This window comes from Globicephala melas, chromosome 6 (genome assembly GCF_963455315.2).
Source record: "Globicephala melas chromosome 6, mGloMel1.2, whole genome shotgun sequence".
Lineage (NCBI taxonomy): Eukaryota > Metazoa > Chordata > Mammalia > Artiodactyla > Delphinidae > Globicephala > Globicephala melas.
This window is the reverse complement of record NC_083319.1, coordinates 33,013,810-33,028,456: the sequence shown is the minus strand read 5'-3', so window position 1 is coordinate 33,028,456 and position 14,647 is coordinate 33,013,810. Positions and strand designations below refer to the sequence as shown.

At 43.5% G+C, this 14,647-nt stretch overlaps 2 protein-coding genes and 1 long non-coding RNA gene across 3 annotated transcripts in view; 1 reads left to right on the top strand and 2 right to left on the bottom strand.

Moving 5' to 3' along the window:
• Positions 1 to 14,647, bottom strand: part of LOC115838693 (uncharacterized) — a 615,736-nt gene that overhangs the window by 7,579 nt on the left and 593,510 nt on the right. The window lies entirely within an intron of this gene.
• On the bottom strand, positions 529 to 4,875 carry ALG2 (ALG2 alpha-1,3/1,6-mannosyltransferase). The gene is made up of 2 exons (XM_030829832.2): positions 4,479 to 4,875; positions 529 to 2,025 (listed from the first exon to the last, which is right to left on the bottom strand). The coding sequence occupies exons 1-2, from the start codon at positions 4,824 to 4,826 to the stop codon at positions 1,123 to 1,125; spliced, it is 1,251 nt and encodes a 416-aa protein (XP_030685692.1). The 5' UTR covers positions 4,827 to 4,875; the 3' UTR covers positions 529 to 1,122.
• SEC61B (SEC61 translocon subunit beta) lies at positions 5,183 to 13,871 on the top strand. Its single transcript, XM_030829833.2, has 4 exons — positions 5,183 to 5,290; positions 5,481 to 5,578; positions 10,694 to 10,795; positions 13,588 to 13,871. The coding sequence occupies exons 1-4, from the start codon at positions 5,288 to 5,290 to the stop codon at positions 13,673 to 13,675; spliced, it is 291 nt and encodes a 96-aa protein (XP_030685693.1). The 5' UTR covers positions 5,183 to 5,287; the 3' UTR covers positions 13,676 to 13,871.

Here is a 14,647-nt window from a genome sequence, read left to right as displayed (position 1 = left end):
GAGCTGGGTAGAGGGTCAAGGAAAGCTTCACAGCAGTGGCACGAGGCAGGCCTTGAAGGATAAAAAGCACTTGTGTCGGGCTTCCCTGGTGGCACAGTGGTTGGGAGTCCACCTGCTGACGCAGGGGGCATGGGTTCGTGCCCCGGTTCGGGAGGATCCCGCGTGCCGCGGAGCGGCTGGGCCCGTGAGCCATGGCCGCTGAGCCTGCGCGTCCGGGGCCTGTGCTCTGCAACGGGAGAGGCCACAACAGTGAGGAGCCCGCATACCGCAAAAAAAAAAAAAAAAAAAAAGCACTTGTCTCTTACACTTAGCAGGCGCTTACTTAATAAAACACAAATATTAATGAAGCTAATGACTCAGATAACACTAGGAAACAAACCCTAACCAAGATGCACACTGCACACGTGACAATAGCCATTCATTCCAATATCCAGTTAACTCTAGTTTCTGATTCAGGCTTGGCTGTCTACAGTCCTAACACCACCACCATAGATCACAGAGGCCAAAATCTAGTATTTTGTCTCTTCCTATGATAAACATCATTTATTGTCATGTCTGTATGCAAAAACACAACAAATCATCTTTGTTAAAAAAAAAAATACAAAGCATTCTTGCTATGGATCCAGGCAAAGGTATGACTAACAAAAATTTCCTAACAGAGGTCACTGAACACTGAGGTGGACTGATTCTGGAAACTACAGTAAGTGTCTTCTCATTACACTATGAAGCCAAATTAATCAACTTTGATGATGATACACTTAAAGTGTTAAAACCAAATAAGGCACAAAATAACTCAAAATTTATTCGTACAGCAACAATCTAGAGAACATGTAATTAAAATATTCTGCTGAATGTGAAATTGTACCATATTTATATCTTAATCAACATTGTAAGACTCAGAATTATTACAGCCTAAAAGATACTATTTTTTTCTAAAAAAACAGACTGGGAGATATGGGGGTACAGGAAGGTGATTCAGATTTAAGATTCAAGTATGTTAAAAAAAAAAAAAATCTCTTCTGCCCTAGATACTAGGCTTTTTTTCTTTGGTTTCAAAACTGGGTCAACAATCTACAAATGTGATGTTAATGAATACAGCATAAACACCTGAAAAAAATCTGATTATACCAGCAGCTTGGTGACATATTGGTAAAGCTGTTCTGTAAATGCTTCAGGGGAAAACTTCTCTTTCACCCTGGCTCTTCCGGCCAGTCCCATTGTGGCCTTTAAGGAAGGTTCATGGATGAACCTTTCTATTGCTTCTGAGAAGTCAACTGGGTCAGGCTCACACAGAAACCCTGTGACGCTGTGGACAATGGACTCCAAGGGCCCGCCTGAATTAACAGCAATGACTGGGCACTGCATGTACATGGCCTCCAAGGGAACGATGCCGAAGTGCTCATTGCTTGGTGTGTAAAGCACACACATGCAGCCGTGGAGGAGTGAGATTTTCTGTTTGTCCGAGCAAGACCGAAGGAAAGTCACGTACTGGCCTAGGTCAGACTGCTGGACCATTTTCTTCAATTCCTGGTAGTGTTGTACATTCTCCAGGACTCTCTCATCATAACCACCTGCAATGATCAGATGAACTTTGTCCCAATCTTGGGATGACAATCTTCCACGCAGCTTTACTAGGGCTTCTAGTGCCAAAGTCAGATTTTTCTTCCTTTCATATCTGTTGATGGAGAGGAGTATGAATTTTTTCCCCTTGGGGACTATGTCATCAAGCTTTTCAAGAACAGCTGAATCAAAGCTGGTGATATTCAGAGATGGGTAGAGGACATCGGGGTCTAGGTGAGACAGGGACTTGAACGTTTCCTTAAAAATGGCAGCTGTGAACCGGCTGTTGACCAAGATGCAGTCTGCCATGCCTGTGGTGTATTCCTCTACCCAGTCGATTGGGGCCCTGTATAGGCGTTTAATAAAAGAATCTCTCCTGGTGAGAAGCAGATCTGGGAAGTGACAGTAAAACAGGATTTTCTTACGCCGTCTGGCCAGCTTGAACACTGGGATACAGGCAGACACCTAGCCAAAGCAAAAATCAACAGCAGATGAAGTGACTGGTCAACTAAACTTCAACCAAATCAAAGAAACAGATACCTACCCTGCCTGCTAGTCTGTGGGCCCTTCATGGGCAATGTCTGGTTCTGCGTTGTGTGCCCCCAGACTCTCACCTGGTACGATGCCTGGTATACAGAAAGCTGGCAGACGGTTTCTGGATATGTGCTAAATATTTAAAGCTGCAAGTCCAGTGCTTTCCTCTAGAACAGCACTGTCCAATGGAAATAAAAATCTAGTCACTACACTAACAACTTCTTAAAGGTTAAAGTAATTTTAATGTATTTTATCTAAAATACTATCACTTCAAAATGTAATTAATACTTAAAACGTTGATGAAATCTTCTATTGTTTTTTTCTTTTTCACATTAAATCTTTAAAATCAGATGTGTATTTTACACTTACTGCACATCTCAGTTCAGACTAGCCACATTTCAAGTGCTCAACAGCCACCTATGGCTAGTGGCTACCACACTGGACAGAGCCACTCCAGTATCTTCCTCGTCCTAAGGAAGTGAATGAATGAACTATAGTAGTTTAGAGTGTAGGCTCTGGAATCAAGATTGACAGGGTTTGAATTTCAGCTCTACTAGCTAGCTGTGTGACCATGACCAAGTAATATACCTCTCTCTCTGGGCCTCAGTTTCTTCTTCTGTAAATTGGTGACAATTCCAGTTAAAAAAAAAAACCCATATAGTTTTTGTCATTTTTAGATGCACTGGTGCATGTAAAACGTGTAAGAATTTAGTACACACTATGTTCTCAGTATTTATTGAAATGTTAACCATAATCATTACTAGAGACTTTCCTGTTGGGTAATCTTTACAAGTCAATCTCCGGCTCACTTAACACCTGAAAAAGGTGAGCTTTAGGGATATTGAGGGATTTATCCAAAGCTACTTAGAAGATAGCTGATATGAAACTTGAATTCAGGTCTCCCACTTCCAAGCTCGGTTTTTTCTCTATCCACTACAGTCTCAGCTGCCTCATGCTTACTGACTAATTTTACACATGCAGGATATTTGGTAAATGTCCACGTTTCGCAAAAAGAAATAGCTTGTACACAAGCAAGGATGATCAAAAGTAACTCAGAAGTAATAATTAAACAAATACAAATACAAACGTGATGCCATTTCCACCTATTAGTTTGGCAAAGATTAAAATGCTGATAACATCCAATGTGAACAAAAGCATGGAGTAACAGGCTCTATCACTGTGGGAGAGTAGAATGACAGAACAGTAGAATGACAGAAGGCAAATTTGGCAAAAGCTATTGACATTTAAGATGTACAACTCTTTGACCTACCAATTTTGACCTACCAATTTTATTATTATGAATTTCAAAGGCTATGCTTGCAGAAGTACAAAAAAAAAGGCATAAAGATGTTCATTACAACACTGATCTATTCACAAAAAACTGGTCACACTGATACTGTCCTTTAGCAGAAGAATGTATAAATGATGGTACAGTCAAACAAAAGCAAATTTTCCAGCCACTATTAAGAATGAAGTGAATCTCTAATATTGATATGTAAGGATGTCTCAAGTAAAAATTTTTGGTGAAAAAGAGCAAGTTGTCCAATAGTAGGTGTGTCATAATCCTAATTATTACAAATAAAACATGTCTATGAACAGACATAATATGCTGGTATAGCCACAGACAATTTCTGAAAGCATACAGAAGAAACTGTTAACAGTGGCTATCTTTAGGGAGTGGAACTGGAATGGGGCTTTTACATTCTAGTCTTTCTTATTATTTGAATTTTTAGTCCTGAATGTCACTTTTTAAAATAAATATTTTTGGGGATGAAAAAACAAAACACATAAAGAGTCTAGAATAGCTAGAGCCCAGATCCAGGTGGACATTATCTACCAAGGTAAAGAACCTGGACTTTTCTCCAAAGACTAATGGGGAGCCATGTTAAAGTTTTAATAGAGACATGACATGTTTAGCTTAGGGTTTTATTAAACACATGACACTGCTGAGGAGCGGAGTGGCCTGACAGCAAATGCTACAGTGGGATGCATGTGGCTTGGAACTAGTGTTAAGAGAAATAATGCAAAACAGGGAAGACATACAAAACATGACTGAAGGCTGACTTCTAATGCTTGCGTTTCTTAGAGAGAGCACCAAGGCCCATATGCTTCAGAATCTCCCGATGATCCAGTGAAGATGCAGATTTCGGGGCCCCACCTCAGGGGCCCAGGATGAACACACCTGAGGGTGGGGCCAAGCAATCTGCCACTTTAACGGGTCCACACTAAAGTTTGAGAACCACAGTCTCACTCCCACTTTGATCTCTCCAGATCAGTTCCGATCTTTCCGAACCACAGACAGGGAGAGGTCAGCAGAGGTCATGCGGCGCGCGCTCCGTAGTGAGAAAAAGAGGGGCGGCGAGGGCCGGTCGTGGCCACCTCACCTGGTCGCACACTACCACGTCGAACTCCTCGTCGCCAAGGAACAGCACGTATAGAGCCAGGAAGATCATGCGCACGTAGGCGCAGATAGCGGCGCCGCGGCCGCCCCAGCCCAGGCTGCGAGGCAGCCAGTCCCCGGCGCAGCGCACCGGCAGCTCGCTGCTCTCCGCGAAGCAGTGGCCGGGGTCGTAGTGCGCAGTCCAGATCTTCACGCTACATCCCCGCGCCCGCAGCGCCAGGGCTGCGTCTACAACCAGCCGCTCGGCGCCGCCCACACCCAGGTCCGGGTGCAGAAACAACACGGACGGTTTAGGACCCAGGTCCTTATCTTGGCCCTGCTCCTCCGCCATAGCCCGGGAGCCGCACCTTCACCTCTCACGCTTAAACGCTTCCGCGCATGCTCCTTCCTCCAGCTTCCCAGATGGCCCAAGACGGGGACCGACCACGCCCCGCGGCGCGTGCGTCGGTTAGGTCACGTCAGCGCAAATATGTAGGTGCCTAGTAACTGCCGGAGTAAATTTCTCGTCTCATCATGGCTAGATCCTCCCATTGGTTGAGACTGGACTCTAGGAAGGACGATGTGATCCAAAGGAAAAATACATGAGGTCTGTAATTCCCATACAGCAGCTCACAGGGTCTCCTCTTGCAAAATTCCTACAGGCATATCGTAGGACAGCCCAGGCGTCCCTGGAGTCAGCGAGGACCCTGCCAGCAGGTCTGGGGGCGGGACCTGAGTCAATCCCTCCGGCCGCCGGGCTCTACCGCTTCTCCGCTGTCCACTTCAGCTTCCTGCCACCCTCCTGTCTCCAGCATGGTTTGTGGCCCCAGCCGTCCCTCCTTGTCCCGGCTTCTCCCAGGCGCCGAGATTCCTGCCTTACGCTTTGTCCTGCTTCCGCGGCTCCCTTGTTTTCCCCAGCCCCCCGTGCATGTCCCGGTCTCGGCCGTCAGGGTCTGGGGGCCGGCCGGCGGCGCTCACCAGTCTCTCTCCTTGTCTCCCTCTACAGCCTGGTCCGACCCCCAGTGGTACTAACGTGGGCTCCTCAGGGCGCTCTCCCAGCAAAGCAGTGGCCGCCCGGGCGGCGGGATCCACAGTCCGGCAGAGGTAAGGATCTTGCGACCCTCTCGGCTGTGGGCTCCGAGGGACAGGGCCCAAGAATTCGTTGGTCCTGAGAAGGAGATCCCGGGATGTTAAGATTCATAAGGGCAGAACGAGCTAGCTGCCTGTGATGTGACCGTAGGGGTAGTTAAAGACTTCTTGGTCTTTTGCGTCTCGAGAGGGAGGCAATATTTTCTTCGCATTGCTCAGCTTTGAGTACCACTCTTGAAAAAGGAAAGTTAAACTGGAGTAAGGTCATAGACAGCATTGAGAAAACCGATGTCATTAAAATGGTGTCTTTAGAGCTGAGCTCTCCACTCACATTTCTATCTGGAAGTCCCATACACACTCGGTCTAACATGACTCGTCTAATGCGCAGCTCAGTCTTTCCTTTCACCTCAGCTCCCGCTGCCAATCATATCTCCCTACGTCCATAAAGCACTGCTGTAAACTCGTTCACTCAAAGCCAGAACTTCAGCGTCATCTTGGATTCTTTTAATGCTGTCTGTATCCAGTACGTTTATATTGTACATGAAGAACTTCTCATCCGTTTTTTCCTTCTCCATTTCTACTGCCTCAGTTTAGCCCTCAGTTTCTCACATCTAGAGAATTTTCTACCTAACTCGCCTCCTCTCCAGATCATTTCCACTCTAATGCATCTTCTGCTCTGATTCTGGCACACTGCTGGTTAGTTTCTTGTTGCTGACCTTAAACACGGTGGGGAGGGGGAGAGGGTTACCAAAGCTCTTGGTGGTGGGTTTTTTTTTCCCCCCAGCCTAATTGCTTCTCTCCTCTCTCTCCTGTGATCCAGCAACAGTGAGCTTATTACTGTTTTCTGAACTCACTAGACACCCCCCCATCCCCACCCCTCCGGCCATTTGTGTATATTCTGCAAGACTAGGCTCAGGGATTATTTCCTCTTGAGGCCTTCCCTGACTCCAATGGCAATAGCAGCTACTAGTCTTCTTTTTTACTCCCAAGTATTTTGTTCATACCCTTCTAATAGCATTTATGTTTCCATGTTTATCTCCTTCATCAGACTTTGACGAAAACTGCCCATCAGCTCTATCCTACCATAAGGCTGACACAATAAATGATGAGTGAGGGAAGGAATCAAGCCACCCTGTAATCTTGGGATTTTTTTGAAGGAACCAGTGGGGGTTTTATCTAGAGAGGAAAAGACCTTGAAGAGATACACAAAAACTATTCTCAAGGATGTGAAGAGGGATGAGACTTCTCTTGTTGGCTACAGTAGGTAAATCTAAAACTGATGATTTGAACTTACATGAGACAGATTTCATCACAGAGCAAAAACAATTCCAGTAGAACTGTGAGAAATGCTAAGATGACCCTGAATGATTGTGAGTTCCCTGTCATCAAGATGTTCAAGGTAAGGCTGGGATGGACCAGCTGGAAAGTGTGTCAGGCTGTGGTGTAGGTTATTTGGGCCTGGGGTGCTGTCTTGTTCCCACCCTGGATTTCAAAGATTCTTTGTGCTGGAATGGAAAACCTGTCCTATCGGTACAGTTCCTTGGGGAGTGGGTCTAGTTAAGGAGAATTGGTAACACTGTGGCAGAGAAGTTTGATCATCTGAAAACTCTTAAAAAAAAGAGAAATCTTGTGTTTATCAAATAAATGAAACAAGTATTTACTTAATAAATAAAATTGAAGTAACTGCTGCACAAGTGAAATGGAGAAACAAACATTTGAGGACAGATGCAGCTTATCAAGTTGGGGGTGTTGATGTCTTTTAGAATTCACTACCGCTGGGGCCAGTGTAACTCAAAAGACCATGGTTGTATGTACTGAGACACCCTACAGAGTTCCCATCTAGAATCTTGGCACTCTTCTAAGTGTTACTTCATGAGTGTAATGTAATAGGTATTGACTGTTCAAGAATATATTCCCTCTTTGTGAGTCTGTAAGAAAAAGTTGAAGCTAACAGTTAATAATAGTGCTGTGGATTATGTAGTCCACAGATTTGCATTCTGTCTCATGTTCAGTGAGGTAATAGAAGTAGAACCTTGAGAAGTAACTATGGGATTTAAGGTCAGGCCAGGGTTGGAGTCCTTGCTCTGTTACTACAGGATAAACGGAAGTTGCTAGGATGAAAAGGAGCAATAACACATGGTAAACTGTAAAGCCTTAAAATGCTTCAGTGTTCAGGATTTTCTTTTTTGAATTTCTTTCTATACAGCAGGTTCTTAGTATCTGTTTTTTTTTTTTTTTTTTTTTTTTGCGGTACGCGGGCCTATCACTGTTGTGGCCTCTCCCGTTGCGGAGCACAGGCTCCGGACGCGCAGGCTCAGCGGCCATGGCCCACGGGCCCAGCCGCTCCGCAGCATGTGGGATCTTCCCAGACCGGGGCACGAGCCCGTGTCCCCTGCATCGGCAGGCGGACTCTCAACCACTGCGCCACCAGGGAAGCCCCCTTAGTATCTGTTTTATACGTATTAGTGTATACATGTCAATCCCAATCTCCCAATTCATCACAGCACCCCCCCCCACGCTTCCCCCCCTTGGTGTACGTACATTTGTTCTCTACATCTGTGTCTCTTTCTGCCTTGCAGACTGGCTCATCTGCACTATTTTTCTAGATTCCACATATATGCATTAATATACGATATTTGTTTCTCTTTCTGACTTCACTCTGTATGACAGTCTCTAGTGTTCAGGATTAATGGGAATCAGGCATAGTAAGGTGATGGACTAGCTGGGGTATTAAGGAAGTCATCAAATAGTTATTGAGGGTACATGCCAGGCACTGTTCCAGTCATGAGGCTGTATCTGTGGACAAGCTAGTCAGGGTTTGACCTCATGAACCTTATATTCCAATGTAAGAGACCATAAACAAGGCAAATAAATAGATAATTTCAGGCAGTAAGGCCAAGAAGAAAAATAAAGTTGTGTGGAGACTAGAGGGTGGGTGAGGATAGGGTGTTCAGAGTAGGTGACAGGTCAGTAGAGACCCAAAAGAGACAAGGGAGCAAATTATGCAATGGTCCGGGGAGGAATAGGCTTCCTAGACAGGAATAGTTAAGTGTAAAGACTCTGAGGTGGGAATGAGCTTGGCTTCTTTGAGGAACAGCCAGAAGACCACCATGTTAGAACAAAGTATGTTCAAGGTTGGTTATGAAAACCATTGCGTTAGGGTATAGGAGGAGGGAGCAGTTACACAGTGGCCAGAAAGAAAGGGTAAAATAGACCCCAAAAAGAAATTTAGGAGATTAAAATGGGCTCTGTTAACTTCTACCTAGCTTCCCAATAGGGGGGATGGGAGGTATTTTGAGTACATTTTTGGTATTTCTAGGTGGCCTGAATCCTCTGCTATGTCTGTGTGCCAGCAGATGTAAGAAATCTTCAAAGAGCACAGACTGATTCCTTGGGGGCTCCTGGAGATTTTGAAGACAGGAACTGGAGTTGGGTGGGTGTGGGAATAGTAGAAAGTACCTGGGTCCTAGTCTTGGCTCAGCCGATGACTTATTATGTCCACACTGGGTTTATCATCTAGCTCAAGTTCCTTTTTATGAACGAGGAAAATTTCACGTACCTACTCCACCAATTAGATGATGTGTATCTGTGTGTGTGAAAGCTCTTGTAAGTGTATGAATTACTCTGTAAATCCCTGTACAGTTTACAATCAGTTTTCCCATAGAAACAGTCATACAGATGGAGTTAGAAGTTCCCAGGTGACCATGTAGCCCATAATTAATGTGTCTGAAATGTAATCTTTATAGTACAGTACATCAGAATCATCGTTTGACACTAACTGTTTTTAGATTTCTAGCATGAACACAGCTCTTTTTGCTGGAGCCCACACTGAAACCGGGACTCCACTCTCCCACTCCATGCAGCAGGGCAGCCTCCCTGAGCTCTAGGCCAGTGCTTCTTGCATTCAGAGTGTGGAATCAAGTCTGTGGTAGGGTGAGGTGGGGATTAGGAACCAGAGTTGGGAGGCAAGAAGAGACGGTGGGGACAGGGTATTCACTTTTGGTTTCTCCCTGTTTGCTCGTCTTTTTTCAAAAATCCAGAACCAGCAGTCCACGGGTAACTGGAATGGGATTTTGAGGGAGGGTGTGTTGGGATTCGGTTAATGGCGAGGGGTGGTGACGGGACAGGGCTTTCTCTCTCTTCCTTTCCCCTTCCCTCAATTTCTGAGTTGGTGATAAATGGGCTGAAGGTTTCTTCTGACCTGTCTCATACTTACTACTTATTTTTACGTGGTACCAGTTTTGCACTGAGGGGAAATGAGAAGTGGGATTGGAGGAGTGCTGTGTGGGAGAATAGCTGTTGGGGAGGGTTTCCTAGTGACCAAGGAGAGGAGGGAAAGGATTCCCTGGCTTCCTTCCTGGTCAGTGGCATTAGTGCTGTTCGCTGCTTCTGTGTGCCAAGGCTGCCTGCGCCACACAGCTCACTTCACAAGCCTTGATCCCCTTGTGAGGGACAAGTTCTGGTTGGGTGTTTCCTGCATTTTTTTCACATCCTACCTCTGTCCAGGATCTATAATCAGTATATCAAAATAATGAAAACAGATTGCAAAATAATATTTCATAAAATATATACTGTTTTGAGACTTGGATTACAATTACAACTTATGTTTTTTGTCTTTTTTGTAGAAAATACAGTAATTTAAAAACATTTTAAAGTAGTCATTTAAAAATCAGGTAATAGGGATTCAGGGTATTTTTAAGCAGGAGTTTTTTACTTGACTTCACAAAAATACATGTGAAGTGAAACTGAAGTGCACTGTCCAAATGAGGTGCCCATATGTGTGAGCAAGTGGATGGGCTCAAGTCAGAACTGGGTCCACAGCCGAGCGTGGCTGCCTGCTGGCTATGTGGCCTTCGGCACTTTGCCTAACCCTTTATGAGCCTCATTTTCCTCATTTATAAAATGGAGATGGTAAGTACTTTTCTGGGTTATTGTATGCATCAGTGTATGGTGGGTACTCAGTTCTTAGTGGTTATGATCAGTGGAGTAAAAGCAAGCAAAAGCAAGGAGGTATTAGCAAAGAAAAAGTTAATTTTTTGGTTCTTTACCAGTGTAATGGTAGCATATGTTATGATGCTCTGATAAGGGTTTCCAAGAAAAGGCCATTTGTCACATTTTTTCTCTTCACAGGAAAAATGCCAGCTGCGGAACGAGGAGCGCAGGCCGCACCACCTCAGCAGGCACTGGGGGGATGTGGCGATTCTACACAGAAGATTCACCGGGGCTCAAAGTGTAAGTCCTGGGAGCAGACCTTGTGTTTCTGTCCAGAATCACAGAGCCCTTTGGCAGCACTCTGTCTCTGCCACCAGTGGTGTTTGCTTTGATGATATTTGTAATACACAGCAGCTTCCTTTGTGCCGGGTGGGCGGGGTCTGGTTTGTCCATATAGCAGCCAATTAGTTTAGGGCCTGGAATGACATCTGTTCATGGTTTGAGTGAAAGCAAGGGAACATCTTCATGTAGCTCTGTCAGAATAAATGATGGGAATAGAGAGAACTGGAGGGAAAACAGTTTAATTAGGTGAAATTGCTCATTTGGTGTTCTTGTCCCACACTGAGAAATAGAGGAGTAACCATTTGAATAGGAGCTAGGTGATTTTTCAAAGCTCTCCTGGAGGCATAGGCTGATATTATTGCAGTCTAATGGGAGTTTCTGCATTAGCCTGTGTTACCAAAAGTTCTTTGGCCTCCTTGTCGTTGGTGGGTGGTGACTGGACCCGTATCACTTCCCAAGTTCTAGGCCTGGGAATGCTCATTAGGTGATGGGATATGGGCATCTCGGGGAAGCCCTGTCCCCACGCCTCACCTCGCTTTCTGGTACTGTGAAACCTAATCCCACAGGTTTCTGACCAGGTAGGCTCTAGGACACCACTGCTTACAGCTGTTTCCTGACTGAATCCAGTGGATGAGGAATTGGAATAATGACAGCAGCTCTCATTCATATAGCACCTCAGGTTCAGAAGCTCAGATTCAGAGAGGCAAAGCTACTTGTCAAAGACAAACAGCCAGCAAGAGCTGGAGCCAGATATTCTGGGACTGTTAAATTCCATGCTCTTTCCATTCTGCCTGTTTGGTAACAGAGACACAATCAGATTTATTTGGATTAGTTTAATTAACTTGACCAGTAGCTTGACTTAGATCACAAATTTAATTTAGAAAGACTTGCCTAGAATTCTTGAGGTTTTGTTTTATTTATTGATTTTTCTTTTCCCCCCGTTATGACGAAGACTTACAAGGTGAGAATGTATTTCAGGAAATAATTCTTGGGGTTGGGGATGTGTGAGTTGGCAGCGTTTTGGTCCTTGTTAGAGGTAATTTTTCTGAATATTTCAGAGACAAATTTTGAAGCCCCTTGCTCTTCAGGGTATCCAGGGGACAACATTTTAAACCTTCTCGAGGTGGTGAAACAACTGTTCTCTTGTGGGTGAATCTGGCTTGTTCTTGCTTTGGGCTGTTGTGCAGCCAGGCTTGCTTGCTGCTGTTGTGAGTCCTAGGAATCGAGAGAAGCTATTCCTTTGCAGTGTCATAAACCACAGTCTCATACCAGAGAGAGAGGTTTTTGGTGAAAGGACATAGTTGGGAAATGGTATCCTCAAATTCACGTCTTGGAGCAGTCAGGTACCATCCTGGAGCTTGCTGTTGGCTCTTCCTGGGAGTTAGAATTTTTTTTCAGGTTGATAACAGTAGCATTTCCTGAGAGCTTACTAGAAGCCTACACCGTGTGTGTGTTAATTTATTTAATACCTCAGCAACCCTATGAGAGAGGTGCTGTGATTATCCCCACTTTACAGACGAGGCAAATGATGTTTGGAGAAGGTGAGTCACAGGGCCACAGTCATATCAGCTTTATGCTTTATGGCTGATGTTACCTAACGGCGCTTTAAAGTAAGGCAGTATGATCCAGTGCATCGTGACGACCATCTCTTCCTAGGTACTTTTAAGTTTGTTTACTCGCATAATTGTACAAATTTTGGAAGAACAAAATAGTGTAGCAAGGACTTGGATCTCCATGCATTGATGATTGTCCACTAGTGGACTCTTGTTACCGCCTGCTCCGCTGGGTTACTCTACTGCCCAAATTATAAAGATTCCTGGGGTCTTTTCCTGTGTCCACCCCCAGGTGTACCTGGGAGGTGAAGTGACATCTTGAATTCTCCAAAACTGTTGTTGGCAAGAGGAGTCAAAAAGACGAGGCCTTTGACTGACATCAGCATTGACAGGTTGTGTAAAATCAAGGAGTTCTAACTTTAAGAAACCCATGTACTAATTCTCAACCTGGAAAGCATTTGATTTAGGGAAGGGCTGATGAGTAAAATCTACTTCCTTTCTACAGTAAACTAAATATAAATCAAACTTAATGTTGCCTAGAATGTTTGCTCCCCTAAATATAGGAACCTTAAAGCAGTAAAATGAGCACAATGTGTGGAATCAGAAAACCTGAGTTCAGATCCCTCCTTTCCATTCTGGCTCTGTGTTCTTAGGCTCTATGTTCTCATTTCATAACATTAATATTTGTTTCATCTGTGTCTTGAGCTTGTTAATCATATGGGATCATATATTTGAAAATGCTTCATAACTTATAATGGGATATTCATCTTTGTTATGCCTAGTTTATTGTAGTTAGACGATGAAGGTGGTCTTTATTAATTTGAAATAATAGTTTGGTAATTGGATCATTTGCACTTAAAGAGTTTGGGAAATTTTTTAAATTACTTTTTATTATGGAGAATATCAAATGCACGAAATTAAAGAGACTAGTGTCTCTAAGACATTAGATCCTTTTTTTGTATATATTTTAGTATGTTTCATTAAAAGATAAGGATTCCTCCTTTCTAAATAACCGCAATGCTGTCACCCTCAAAATATCCACAGTAATAATTTTTGGAATATTTTTAAATGTTGTAAATAATATTCTTCTACGGATCTTAGGTGCTTTCCCCTCCCTTTTCCCCTAGGCAGTCTTTAATATTACAAATATATTAATGTATTGTTACTGAAACTAAGCCTGCCTTTTCTTATTTCCAGTGGCCCTGTTCCAGTATTGGTTATGAGTCTTCTGTTCATCGCTTCTGTATTTATGTTGCACATTTGGGGCAAGTACACTCGTTCATAGATTCCGCTACATCCATCTGTCTGTCATCTGAAGAAGAAAGGAAAAAAACCCCAACATATCTTGGACCAAAAGCATAGTGATTTTCTGTTCATGAGAAAGAAATTTTCTGTAAGCTTACTGTTTTACAGGGAACTTAATGAAAACTGATTTTAAGGAATCATTTTTTTCCTGTGGCTAATAAACTTTTAAATTCATATACCAAGTCTCATTGCTCATGCCTGGCTGCTAGGGCCCTTAGTCTCTCTACCTTTAGATTTACAAGTAAATATGCAGAAAGCATTTTGTGGAGATTGTTTTTTTGGTTGGATTGACAGTTTCTTATATGACCATGTAGTCATTCAAATGCACGATACTGTCAGTGGCCCTGGCTTGTTTTCTTCTAGGTATCTCTGTCTTGGTCATTGTTATTTTGGGTGTTCTGTGGTTTTCAAGGAGTGTGCCTATGACTCCATCAGGCAGATCTGTGTTCAAAGGCAGCTGGTACCCAGCGGAATCGTCAGAAATCATCCAGAAATCTTGGATGAAATGTTTGCTCATTCTATTCTTTGTCTCTAAAACCATACATAATATTTTTGCCTCTTCTTTCTGTCAGTTCTTAATTCTGTGGGTGTAGATGAGGGGTTTCAATCTATTTGTCACTTGTTGCTAAACCCCTTTTGAAAGAATTCATTTGATAAATTGGATTTCTTATATAAAATTTTGTTTTCATTTTGGAAATTAAAGACCTTAATAATCAGTGTGAGATACCATTTCTAAACTGAGTTGATATAATTCCAACCAAAAATAAAAATGTTTGAAGTTTCACTTAGCTTATGCTGCCTTCTGGGTATGAGCATTCACTTTTTGGTAGACCATAGGAAATACCAAGAATAGCTCAAAGGTGCGCACTCCAGGAGTCTAGGACTCTAAGCCACAATTTCTAAAGATTGAGATCCATTTAAAACGCCCTAGTTGTCCAGCAGAATCACAAAA

Excerpts from the sequence above, each read along its gene's own strand:
- SEC61B (XM_030829833.2), top strand. Across the intron at positions 5,579-10,693 it reads GGATCCACAGTCCGGCAGAG|GAAAAATGCCAGCTGCGGAA; the intron begins GTAAGGATCTTG and ends TTCTCTTCACAG. Across the intron at positions 10,796-13,587 it reads GATTCACCGGGGCTCAAAGT|TGGCCCTGTTCCAGTATTGG; the intron begins GTAAGTCCTGGG and ends TCTTATTTCCAG.
- ALG2 (XM_030829832.2), bottom strand. The coding sequence starts at position 4,826 with ATGGCGGAGGAGCAGGGCCAAGATAAGGACCTGGGTCCTAAACCGTCC. Across the intron at positions 2,026-4,478 it reads ACGTGGTAGTGTGCGACCAG|GTGTCTGCCTGTATCCCAGT; the intron begins GTGAGGTGGCCA and ends TGCTTTGGCTAG.